Source organism: Mus caroli, chromosome 8 (genome assembly GCF_900094665.2).
Source record: "Mus caroli chromosome 8, CAROLI_EIJ_v1.1, whole genome shotgun sequence".
Taxonomy (NCBI): domain Eukaryota; kingdom Metazoa; phylum Chordata; class Mammalia; order Rodentia; family Muridae; genus Mus; species Mus caroli.
The window spans coordinates 76,584,957-76,597,992 of NC_034577.1; the positions used below are offsets into that span (position 1 = coordinate 76,584,957).

General features: G+C 37.5%; 1 protein-coding gene across 1 annotated transcript in view; it reads right to left on the reverse strand.

Moving 5' to 3' along the window:
- Nucleotides 1–13,036, reverse strand: part of Vps35 (VPS35 retromer complex component) — a 39,339-nt gene that overhangs the window by 8,269 nt on the left and 18,034 nt on the right. The window contains exons 8-13 of the mRNA XM_021169341.2: nucleotides 12,559–12,668; nucleotides 10,263–10,359; nucleotides 10,017–10,165; nucleotides 6,029–6,236; nucleotides 4,672–4,827; nucleotides 1,875–1,997 (exon numbers count right to left, since the gene is read on the reverse strand). Of these exons, the coding sequence (XP_021025000.1) occupies nucleotides 1,875–1,997; nucleotides 4,672–4,827; nucleotides 6,029–6,236; nucleotides 10,017–10,165; nucleotides 10,263–10,359; nucleotides 12,559–12,668 (843 nt within the window). The remainder of the gene's footprint in view (nucleotides 1–1,874; nucleotides 1,998–4,671; nucleotides 4,828–6,028; nucleotides 6,237–10,016; nucleotides 10,166–10,262; nucleotides 10,360–12,558; nucleotides 12,669–13,036) is intronic.

The following is a 13,036-nucleotide window of genomic DNA, read 5'->3' on the forward strand; positions in this document are numbered from 1 at the left end:
GTTTAGCTCTGTGCCCCATTTTTTAATGGGGTTATTTGATTTTCTGGAGCCCAGCTTCTTGAGTTCTTTGTATATATTGGATATTAGTCCCCTATTGGATTTAGGATTGGTAAAAATCCTTTCCCAATCTGTTGGTGGCCTTTTTGTCTTATTGACAGTGTCTTTTGCCTTACAGAAGCTTTGCAATTTTATGAGTTCCCATTTGTTGATTTTTGATTTTATAGCACAAGCCATTGCTGTTCTGTTCAGGAATTTTTCCTCTGTGCCCATATCTTCGAGGCTTTTCCCCACTTTCTCCTCTGTAAGTTTCAGTGTCTCTGGTTTTATGTGGAGTTCCTTGATCCACTTAAGACTTGAGCTTAGTACAGGAGATAAGAATGGATCAATTCTATTCTTCTACATGATAACCTCCAGTTGTGCCAGCACCATTTGTTGAAAATGCTGTCTTTTTGTCACTGGATGGTTTTAGCTCCTTTGTCAAAGATAAGTGACCATAGGTGTGTGGGTTCATTTCTGGGTCTTCAATTCTATTCCATTGATCTACCTGTCTGTCGCTGTACCAGTACCATACAGTTTTTTATCACAATTGCTCTGTAGTACAACTTGAGGTCAGGGATGGTGATTCCACCAGAGGTTTTTTTATTGTTGAGAATAGTTTTTGCTATCCTAGATTTTTTGTTATTCCAGACGAATTTGCAAACTGCCCTTTCTAACTCTGTGAAGAATTGAGTTGGAAGTTTGCTGGGGATTGCATTGAATCTGTGGATTGCTTTTGGCAGGATAGCCGTTTTGACTATATTAATCCTGCCAATCCATGAGCATGGGAGATCTTTCCATTTCTGAGATCTTCTTTGATTTCTTTCTTCAGAGACTTGAAGTTCTTATCATACAGATCTTTCACTTCCTTAGTTAGAGTCACACCAAAGTATTTTATATTATTTGTGACTATTGTGAAGGCTGTTGTTTCCCTAATTTCTTTCTCAGCCTGTTTCTCCTTTGTGTAGAGAAAGGCCACTGATTTGTTTGAGTTACTTTTATATCCAGCTACTGCACTGAAGCTGTTTATCAGGTTTAGGAGTTCTCTGGTAGAATTTTTAAGGTCACATATATATTATCATATCATCTGCAAATAGTGATATTTTGACTTCTTCCTTTCCAATTTGTTGACCTTGACCTCCTTTTGTTGTCTAATTGCTTTGGCTAGGACTTCAAGTACTATATTGCATAGGAATATGGCTACTTTTATTGTTATAATGACAAATACCTAGTTATAAAGTGCTAGAAAACAGAACAGAAGCTATCCTGACAAAAACCTGGTATGAAAGCAGGTAAGAGTATTAAGATAAAAATGTTTTTAAAACATTATTAGAAAATCAAGTTTACTGAGCTTTATTCCGTAACATAAACCTGAATGTTCAACTTCCATGAATAAGAGACTGAGGTGTTTTCTTTAAAATTATGCCACCGAAGACAAGCCATGATTCTGTTTTAGAAAGAAACAAACTCTTAGAGTAGTCGCATGCAATTTATAACATTATTCAATAACAAGCTTTTTTGAGAAGTGATTATACAGTGCTGGACCTTATCACTAGGTAAAGTTACACTGATTCAGACCCTAAGGAAATGTTTTAGCATCAATTCAAACTGATTCAGTCTCATACTTTCAAGTGCTGTTATGTGATTTCTCAGCCAGTGTGTAGTTCACCAGCGTCAGCTAAAATCAGCAAAGGGTGAGTAATAAATCGGGAGTTCCTGAAAATGTGATCTGACAGCATTATCACTCATTCTGTGTATGTGCTTGAGCTTTTCTACAGCTTAGAAGATACAGTAAAGGAAAAGGAGAAACGTAGTGACAAATTTCAAAGTAAACCTACCATTTGGGAATTCTCTTTGTATCGAAAAGCCAACTGGTAAGCTGCAAATACCAAAGGTGGCAGTGTGAAGCGAATCCGCTGATTTCCACCAGCCCCAAAATGTTTTCGTGCCGTATTCAAAATCTGACAAAGAAAACATTTTAAAATAATTTTCCATGCTAGGATTATTTGTTTACAAAATTACATGGGAACTCTATTCCATAACTTTATTCCAAGCTGCTACTGTTTTATGATAAACCAGGCTTTACTGAAGTACACACTTCCTATATTATAAAATACTAACTCATTTTATATAAGCAAATTGGAAGCTTACACAGGTTGTAATACTAGCCTTAGGTAACTAGTCAAGAATAGATATGTGCTCTTTCATACACAAACTATACTTCATTGATAAAGACTGCAGGCCGAGGAAGCAGAACAGACTTACATGTAAAAGTAGATTCTAGTACTGTCTAGTCTTTATTGCTGCAGTGTAGCAATCTGCTTAAACATTCCATCCTGGAGAGAAGCTCCTAAGATTCAGGAAGTAAATAAACTTACAAGTCCCAGAGAGCTGAAACTTGTAAGACTAACAGGTTCCTCCTCAAGGAACAATAAAGCATGCTGGTGGAGGAGAGAACCAGCAAGGTGGCCTGGAGGAGCTTGTCCAACATGGAAGCTGACTGCAAGTCATGCAGAGCTCCTGGACTGCAGCTTTTATGAATTGTCACCTGTACCAGAGTGGGATTTTCAGTTATGCCATTGTCTTTGAGACAGCCCTGTTCCTGTGAATAACCCCTTACTGCCCATACTCCTGTAAGTAATCCCAATAAACTCACTTGTTGGCCAAATGGAACATTAAATGGGTCTGAAATCTATTCCTAATAGCAGTGAAGAGATGTCTGAGTTGCATCTCCCAAGGATAAGTCTCATACTGCCTTCCTCTTAGCATAAATTTCATTTGAAAAATGAGGTAGCATACTCCTATAAAACTGTTGGGAAGATTAAATAACACAAAGTTTCAATTATGTCATCAATACCTTGCACAAAGTATGTGCTCAGAAAAGTAGGCAATTCTGGAAAAACAGCTCTGGTGTGTGTGTGTGTGTGTGTGTGTGTGTGTGTGTTACCAGAAGTAGAAGAATCACTCCTAAAAGTCAAGGCCCTAAACTGAGCTCAGAGCTCCAGGAAGCCAGTTATTTGGAAAAAGTAGCTGCTTCAGACACCTTGTGGTTGCAGAAAGAGATGACAGACCCCACAGTCTCCAAAACCAGAAAACAAACAAACAAACAAACAAAACCAGGTTATCTAAGGAAAGCAGCTAAATTCCCCTTTCCACCTTTCCTATCCTTAGCTTCAAAAGGCTACATGTAACCCCTCATTCTCTTGAACTCTGACCACTGAGTGACTGGGGCCTATGCCATGATTAGTTGGCCAGAATTAGAGAAACCACCTTTCTGGAATTAAATAAAGCCTGTTCTAGCTATTTGGGGTTGTCTAAATTCTAATCTTTTAGATCTTCCTATAAACTTAATTATTTATCCTTTCAGGTAGATCAAACTTCCTAAGCACACTTAAATTAAGAAAACTACAATATAATTTAAAAAGCCATGTGAAACAAATGTATAGTTGGTTCAGAAAGAAAAGAAGAAAAGGAAAACCAAAGGATTGGGCAGATGGTTCAGTCAGTAAAATGCTTCTAGCATGAGCTGAATTTAGATTCCCAACATCTACATAAAAGGCCAGGCGCAGCCATGCAACTGCAGTGCCAGCACTGGGAAGGCAGAAGCAGCTGACTCCATGGAGCTCACTGAGGAACCCTGTCTAGAAAAACACAATGGAGAGAACCTGACTTGATGCTGACCTTTAACCTTCGGGTGCACCCACATAAACACGCAAATACAAACACTAAACAATTCGCATAAAATACAGTTTGTGATATATTTGGGTCTTGTGGATTTCTTTGATATGGAAACATACAAACATAACCAATCAGCCACAAATACTATCAATGTGACACAGAAAATGAGAGCATCCCCCCCCCCACACACACACAGAAGGAAGAGCGAAGAAGGGGGAGCAACTTAAAATATTTCAGTATTCACATACTGTCCTGATCACATAGTACATAAAAAACTCTCCCTAAGACAAATGAAAGAAATCAGCCTTTTAAATCATCCACTATCAGATGCCAACATACCTACTTAGCTCACATTTAAATCTTCATTTCATAAAGAGTAACTGAGGACTATGATACAAGAGAAAGCTTTGTCTTGTCTGATCACTAAACTTTAAAGTCCTTCATACATTTTCATCTGACAAATATCTTCCTATTAGACTTTATGTCTCATGAAGTTTATTATGATAAACAACTAAACATTCTAAACGCACTACACTGTTGGAAAAAACACAGAACACAGAACAAGTAATATCCAACTAAAGGAAAGCAAGCTTTTCTGCAATTCTCAGGTTTTCAAGAGAAGCTGGAATACCTGACTTGTTCTTCATGAGTGCCAACAATTTAACTATCCATTTATACAAAAATAAAATCCCAGCTGTGCACGGTGGCACACAACTGAAATTGTAGCACTCAGGAAGCTAGGGCAGCAGGATCATAATTTTAAGGCCAACATGGCTACAGTGAGAACTTGCCTCAAAAAAACTAAATAGGTAAATAAATTTTTTTAAGGTCACGAACTTTAATTCAGTAACAAGTTTTTTAACACCTTAAGCCAATGCAAAAGCTACATTAAACCATTTTAAACACTTTTCTGCTCATTAAGCATGATGAAAGGTTACAGTAAGAGATAACTCATACCAAATACTGCTGATCAGGATCATCAGAACGTAGCAGATGAATAAATCGGCCAACAAGGCTCTGTTCATCAGCAAAGTCTTCTGGATCAGGGTCTTCTACAGGTTGGTCTGGCTGATCCTGAATCAATGTGGACACCAAATTCATTATGGAATCTACCTGCAACACAGAAAGTAGAAAATATTAGCCTGACACTATCAACAAAAAAGGCAACAGTTTCTAAGTGGATACATAATGAAACAATATCAGCCAAATAATTTAGTGTTTTTGTAAAAAAGTTAGAAGAAACAGTTTCACCCAGCTGTGAACTTTTTAAGCTACTTGTGTAACAACCAGTTTGACAAAATTAGCCCATTGGTACAATAGTGGAATGAATATTTTAGGAATAACCAGGGCTTTCTACTTGGACTTAAGGTTTGTTCCACAGGGTAGAATTCATGCCTGGTACTGGTACTGCAAACCTGGCAAAGAACCTAAAGATTACGAAGAAAAAGGGCTAAGGCAGAGTCTACTACTATTATTTTTCTAAGTGGACATAGTAACAAACTATCTTCTAAATACCCTTCCAGCCACAGATTATTATAGCTTTCTCCCTTATCAATGATGCTTCTTTTTGCAGTGGATAACAGTTAATAGAGCTCAGGGGGTAGAAAATAAATGACTATGGAGTGTTAAGCCCTAAATAGCATGTCTTTAGCATACCCTCCCCAACATGGCTCAGGGAACACTGAAGAGGGGACAGAAATATTATAGCCAGAGCTCAAGGACTACTGCAAAATAGCACCTTCCCACAGTACCTGTGATTGCCTGCCCAAGAGCAAGCTAGTCAACACTCATCCTGGATAGAGAGGAAGTTCCCAAGGAGCCAACCCTAGTTGAAGAGCTATTGGCAAATACTGGCTACTGAAGGTGGGAGAGTCACTTTCTATGGGGTACAGTCACTGGTAGGTTGCTTATACTCCCAGCAGGTGACCCTCTTCTACTCATTCACATACAGGCAATAATAATTGAACTGAACTTAAAAAAAAAAAAACAAAAATAAGAGGAGGACATAAAATTGGGAGGAAGTAGGGGGGTTGTTCCAAAGGCAGTGAAAAGTTGATAGATCAATGTATAAATTTATGGACAAAAATCTGAAAAGAGGTATGCCAAATGTTAATCAACTACGGTGAAATCAGAGGTATTTAATAATTCTTTGTACATCTCCAATTTTTAACTTCTATATAACAAATAAGCTATTCATAGTTTTTATTATTATGTTACCTCCTTCATTTATGACCAGTGTCTACAGCTCAATATCTAAAATCTTAGTCAACCATATTTTCTAATTCCCTAAAAGAGCTTATCTGTGTTCTCTTACCTGGTCCTGTGAGACGATTTCTGTGTTATAATCCAGAACATTACTAAGCACATAACAGCTCATGCTCTTTCTGGACTCGTAGTCAAAGTACTCAAAAAGTGGGTGGAAATGCTTTAACTTTAAGACTGTTAAGATATTGTTGTAAGTATCAACAGGTATCTTCAAAAGTCTGGTAAGCTCCTTTGAAACTGCACTACTGGTAGCAATACTACAAAGAGAAAAACAGCAACCCTTTCATGAGTAAAATTAATCTTTATAACAGAGCACTTGATTCACATTTTAAAAAAAAATCTTTATTTACCATCTATGGCAGGCAGAGGAGTTGGCCCCAGGGTCATGAGAATCAGAGAACTGGCCATGTCTCTTATTAGCTGTAACACTCAGGAGAGCAGGCTCTGCACCTCACCTGGGCAGCAGGGTAGAGCTGACCCTGCTTCCCGGGGTTGCTGGTGAGCCAGCCCCAAGGTGGAGAGAGCAGGAGAGCCCTCAGGAAGACCAGCTCAGATACCTCTCAGGCCCAGATCCAGGGCTCTGAATTGGCCCACTCCAACATCTATCGCATTGATGGAACTACTGAAGGGCACGAAGGGGCCCAATCCCATAGATCCAAAACTACAAGATCTCCACGACACAGGGCAACAACAGGATATCTGAGAGGAATCCCAGTGAGGCAGCAGAAGTCAGAGGAATTGTATCAGACCAATGAGTCTTTGCAATGAACATTTGCAAAGAAATGGGAACAAAAGGGTACACCATGAGATCTGTATACACTGTTATACACTATAGCTTCCATGAGGTTTTTTTTCTCCATTGGGGAGAGGATGCAAGGGTAGAGGAGACAGAAGGGGGAGATGAGAAGGATTGGGGTACATGGTGTGAAATTCACAAAGAACCAATAAGATGTTTTTAAAAATTCATTTACACATTTAAAGAAATAGGTTAAGCAAACTGAGAAAATAATACAATTAATCTCTTCTATTTCAAAATGATCTCCTCTCCAGACAAATATAGCCAGGTCTGGCTCACTCTTGGAGGGATAAAGGGTAACACAGACATCGTTTAATTTTCTCTCTTACTTATGTTAAAGGTCTGTACTGTTTTTCAGTTCACAAGAAATAACTATAGAGGACTAATATCCAATATATACAAAGAACTCAAGAAGCTGAGCTCCAGAAAATCAAATAACCTCATTTAAAAATGGGGCACAGAGCTAAACAAAGAATTCTCAACTGAGAAATACTGAAGGGCTGAGAAGCACTTGAAAAGCTGTTCAACATCCTTAATCATCAGGGAAATGCAAATCAAAACAACCCTGAGATTCCACCTCACACCAGTCAGAATGGCTAGTATCAAAAATTCAGGTGACAGCAGATGCTGGCGAGGATGTGGAGAAAGAGGAACACTCCTCCATTGCTGGTGGGATTGCAAGCTTGTACAGGGGAACACCAGGGCCAAGAAGTGGGAGGGGTAGGGGAGCAGGGCGGGGGTGGGGGGTGGGGAGGTATAGGGGACATTTGGGATAGCATTTGAAATGTAAATGAAGAAAATATCTAATAAAAAATTTAAAAAAGAAAATGGAAATAACTAATAAAAGGGGGTAAAGGGTTAAAAATTTTCCTGTTATGTTTGAAATCAGTCTGTACTGATTCAAGCTTGTTAAGAAATTTTTCTGTTGTGTTGGAAATCAGTCTGGCGGTTCCTCAGAAAACTGGACATAATACTACCAGAGGATCCAGCAATACCTCTCCTGGGCATATACCCAGAAGATGGTCCAACTGGTAATAAGGACACATGCTCCACTGTGTCCATAGCAGCCTTATTTATAATAACCAGAAGCTGGAAAGAACCCAGATGCTCCTCAATAGAGGAATGGATACAGAAAATGTGGTACATTTACACAATGGAGTACTACTCAGCTATTAAAAACAATGAATTTATGAAATTCTTAGGCAAATGGATGGACCTGGAGGGTATCATCCTGAGTGAGGTAACCCAATCACAAAAGAACTCACATGATATGCACTCACTGATAAGTGGATATTAGCCCAGAAGTTCAGAGTACCCAAGATAAAATTCACAAAACACATGAAACTCAAGAAGAAGGAAGATCAAAGTGTGGATGCTTCATCCCTCCTTAGAATGGGGAACAAAATACCCATGGAAGGAGTTACAGAGACAAAGTTTGGAGGTAAGACGGAAGGAAGGACCATGAGAGACTGCCCCACCCGGGGGTCCATCCCATAATCAGCCACCAAACCCAGACACTATTGTATATGCCAGTAAGATTTTGCTGAAAGGACCCTGATATAGCTGTCTCTTGTGAGGCTATAGCAGTACCTGGCAAATACAGAAGTGGATGCTCACAGTCACCTATAGGATGGAACACAGGGCCCCCAACAGACGATCTAGAGAAATTACCCAAGGAGCTGAAGGGGTCTGCAACCCTATAAGTGGAACAATATAAGCTAATCAGGACCCCCAGAGCTCGTGTCTCTAGGTGCATATGTAGCAGAGGATGGCCTAGTTGGCCATCATTGGGAAGAGAGGCTCCTTGGTCTTGCAAACTTTATATGCCCCAGTACAGGGGAACACCAGGAACAAGAAGAGGGAGTGGGTGGGTAGGGGAGCAGGGCGGGGGTGGGGGTGAGCATTTGAAATGTAAATGAAGAAAATATCACAAAAAATTTAAAAAAAAAGAAAAAAAATGAAAAAACTAATAAAAGGGGATAAAGGGTTAAGAAATTTTCCTGTTGTGTTTGAATCAATGGGTAGAAACTAGAAAAGAAAAAAATAGTACATTAACACCTAAAAATTACAAATGACTTAGAGAAAAGCAGGAAGCCTACTTAAGAGATTCAGGAGGCAACTGTTGGGGGGGAAAAAAAATATATATATATATATATATGCATCAATGCCTAAAGTGAATCCCATTACTCAAGGAAACAGAGGCAATAGGGGATCTCTTGAGTTCTCAGTTCCAGGCCAGCCTACTGGTCTACAGAGCAAGTTTCAGAATAGCTAAGGCTACAGAGAGAAATCCTGTCTCAAAAAAAAAAGCCAAAGTGACCCTTGTAGGGTGCCACAGGTCTAGGACAGTATGTCGGAGGAAGCATCCAATGTAGGGAACATTATTCTTTTCCCAAAAGTATTAAAACCAAAGCTCAAATAAAAGAAAAATATTTAAATCATTTTGTTACACTTCAAATATATACATGTCCCTAATTTTCAGCCTAAATATACATATGCCTTTATTTTTCCCAATTTAGTCATCTGCATGAAATCTTTTTCTTTTTTGCAGGGGTGGGGTGGTGGGGTGGGGGTGGTTGATGTGTTTTCCAACTAGTTTAAAAACTGGCTCATTCTTGAGGCTGAAGAGATGGTTCAAAAGGTTCAGAGCATTGGCTGTTCTTATAAAAGACCCAGATTCTGTTTCCACCACCAACATGGCAGTTTTTAAATGCCTGCAACCTCAGTTTCAGGGTGTTCTAGCCTCTGAAGGAACTAGGTACACATGATGCATACACAACAGTAAAGACAAAACAAAAACTAGCTCAGGAAGAGATCTGAATTGGAGACACTGAACTTTGAAGACTGTCTACAGACCTTATAGGCCACTACTTCATTCTGTACACAAGGAAGTAAGCAGCTAGCAAAACTTTCTATCTTGTTTAGCGCCACACAGGAAAAAATCTCAGCATATACTTCAAACAAGACAAATGCTAACATTTCAAAAAAACTGAGAAAAGAAAAACTAATATAATGCTAAAAATTTTTTTCAGTGTTATAACTTTGGGGTAGACAAGATGGCTCAATGGGTAAAGACACTTGCCACTAAGCCTACCAACCTGAGTTCTACCCATAGAGCCCACCTGAAAGAGACAAACAACTAAAGCAAGTTTTTCTCTGATCTCCACATGTGCACATGTTCTAACTCCCTCCCCAACAAATAAATGTAGTTTAAACTGTTTTAAATATAATTTTTACTTACTGTTCAAGGTTAAGCTTATTGAATATCTCCACTGTTGTTTCTAGAACTTTATCGACGTAGTCCACACGATCAGGGTAACATTTCATAGCAAGATTAATGAGAGAGACTTGTAAAGACACAACATCCTCTGATGGCATGTCTTGTCTGGACTGCAATGTTTAGAAAATCATATAATTTATTTTAAATAATTAGAAAAAAAGATATACCAATAGAGAAGTTTCAAAGTCGAGAAAATTCTATACAAACCTGTATCACTGTAGCCACCTGTTGTGAAAATATGTCAAAAAGTTTAATCTCAGCTGGAATTCCGGGTCCATCTTCACGATGAGCAAATAAAGCTAATCTAAAAAAGAAAAATTTTTTTCTTTTTTTAAGATACAGGGATCTGAGCAGTGGGTTCATTTTCTCTTTATTGCTTTTCTTTATTTTCTGAGTCTATTTCTTGGGACATTAAGAATGGTTTTTAAGATTATAACTAAAATACCAAAATATTACTATTAATTTCAGGTGAATTAAATCCCAAACAAGACTTTGGAAATTTAGCCTAGATACATAACATAGTGATCGAAGAAAATTATTTTAACAATAAATGCTACTGTTGTTCTATGGAGGATGGGGGAGGGTGTATGACTTTTTATTCAATGTCTTAACTAAAGTTTTGTTAATGATGCCTTATTCCATTGGCAATCATGTTTACTTATTTATTCACTTTCTTTATGTAGTACAACCTAGCCTAGAATTCACGGTACTCCTGTCTCTACTTCAGAAGTGCTGGGGTTACAGTCATGTGCTACCACACCCAGATTAAATAAATAGGGGCTGGAGAGATGGCTCAGTGTTAACAGTACTTACTACTCTTGCAGAGAACCCAAGTTCAGTACTCAGCATCTATATACAATGACTAGAAATAATGTAAACTTTTATAACCTGCATCTTAAGCTATTCAAAGTTGTGCATACTGCCTTACCTGTCAAGGTTGGAACTGCACCTACATTTTGTTATGCAGAAAAAACCCACCACTGATTGGGATTGCTAAATGACATTCCTCCTACACAGGAAATTCTGGTTAGCCATCTTTCTTTAAGAGCTGGCTCAATAAGCATGCAATGTATGTTCTCCAAGACAATGTGGAGACCTATGCTTTGTTAGTTCCTAGACCTTAAGATTAGTAACTTAATTAGATAGCTTAAAATATATATATAAAAAAAGTCTGCTGAAATAAATCTTTGGTGTTGTTTCTAAGTTCATAATGATATATGCTCACAGCAGGATAAATTATGCATTATTTATCATGTAGCAAGGCTACCAAGCAGTCATTCATTACAGACATTATCAAAAGCCAAGTTATACATACATATATGTTATGCATATATATGCGTGTATATTTATATAGATATAAATGTTAAATATATTATACATACATAATATATTAATATAATATGTAAATGTGTAAAATATAAAAATATATTACAATAATTTTTATGTATTCATGTGTGTATATAAATATATACTTATACATACACACACAAACACCAAAAAGTTTTGCTTTTAAATCTTGGATTTTGTGTGTGTATAAATGCAAGTGTCTATGGAATCCAGAAGGAATGTCAGGTGCCCTAGAAGTGGAGCCTCAGGCAATTGTGAGCAATCAGGGTGGGTGCTGGGAACTGAACCCAGGTCATCTTCAAGAGTAGTATGTGCTCTTAACTGTTGAGCTAATCCCAACTTTTATGTTTTATCAATTAAAACCAATGGCTAAAAAAGTATACTTAGGGGGCTGGAGAGATGGCTCAGCCGTTAAAAACACTGATTGTTCTTCCAGAGGTCCTGAATTCAATTCCCAGCAACCACATGGTGTCTCACAACAATCTAGAATGAGATCTGGTGCCCTCTTCTGGTGTTTCTGAAGACAGCTACTCATATAAATAAAATAAATAAATAAACACTATACTTAAAGGGGATCCACAAAAAACGTGATTCTTAAAAATTCTTTATGAAAATGTGACAGCAGAATGATTACTTAAGCATTCTTAATCCTGCTTATGTTGTTGCTAGTTTAAAAACTAAATCAAGTAAGTTGAAAGATACTGAAAGATAATTTACATAATTGTGAAAAATTCTGTTCCTCCGTAAGTTCTGGACAAGGAAAGGTCTGCACAATAATATCTACACACATCAGTTAAACAGATTAAAGAACTCACTGTAAACTAGGTATGGTGACTCATGTCTATGCCAGCACTTGAACTAAGTCAAGAGAATCAGAAATTCAAGGTCATTCTCATGTACTGGACTACATACAAAAAACAAACTTAAAAAGCAAACAAACAAACCATATCCACATGCCTTCAAATGAAAAGGCAAACAAACCTTCACGCTTAAGTCAGGCAATCACTAACTAGATATTGAACGCTAAATTAGCTACAGCAAAACTAGGTTAAAATCGGTACTTAAAGGAATCACAGAAACAAATGATTTGTGAAAATGTTCTAAGTTTCTCATTTCCGTTTCAGAGCATTTACCTTCCAGTCCTGAGCAGCCTTACCTGTCAATTAAAGCAATGATGATGTTTTTCACATTTACATTTTGGTGTAATTCAGCACAAGCTCTAAGAAAAGGATTCAAAGTCTGAAGATGAAACTCATCAGGAAAAACCTAAAAGTCAGATATGATTAATGAATACAAGGAAAAAAACTTCACAAAAAATTCTGATCTTATGAATGGTATATAAAATCATTACTTATAGAAAAAAAACCCTTAATCTTAGATAATTAAAATCAAAACCAGAAATATCCCATTTCCAGCATATAAGTCTAATAAAACATAGAAAACTCAAGTTTATTTTCCTACATTTTTGAAAACAAAACAGATTATTAGTACAAAGACCAAGTTTGAAAATGGAAGTTTTCTATTTAAGAAAAACTTTTTTTCCTAAGATTTTTTGTTTTTCTTTTTCTGAGACAGAGTTTAGGCACGCTGGCCAGGTTAGCCTTAAATTCAGGGCTTCATGCTCACAAGTAGCT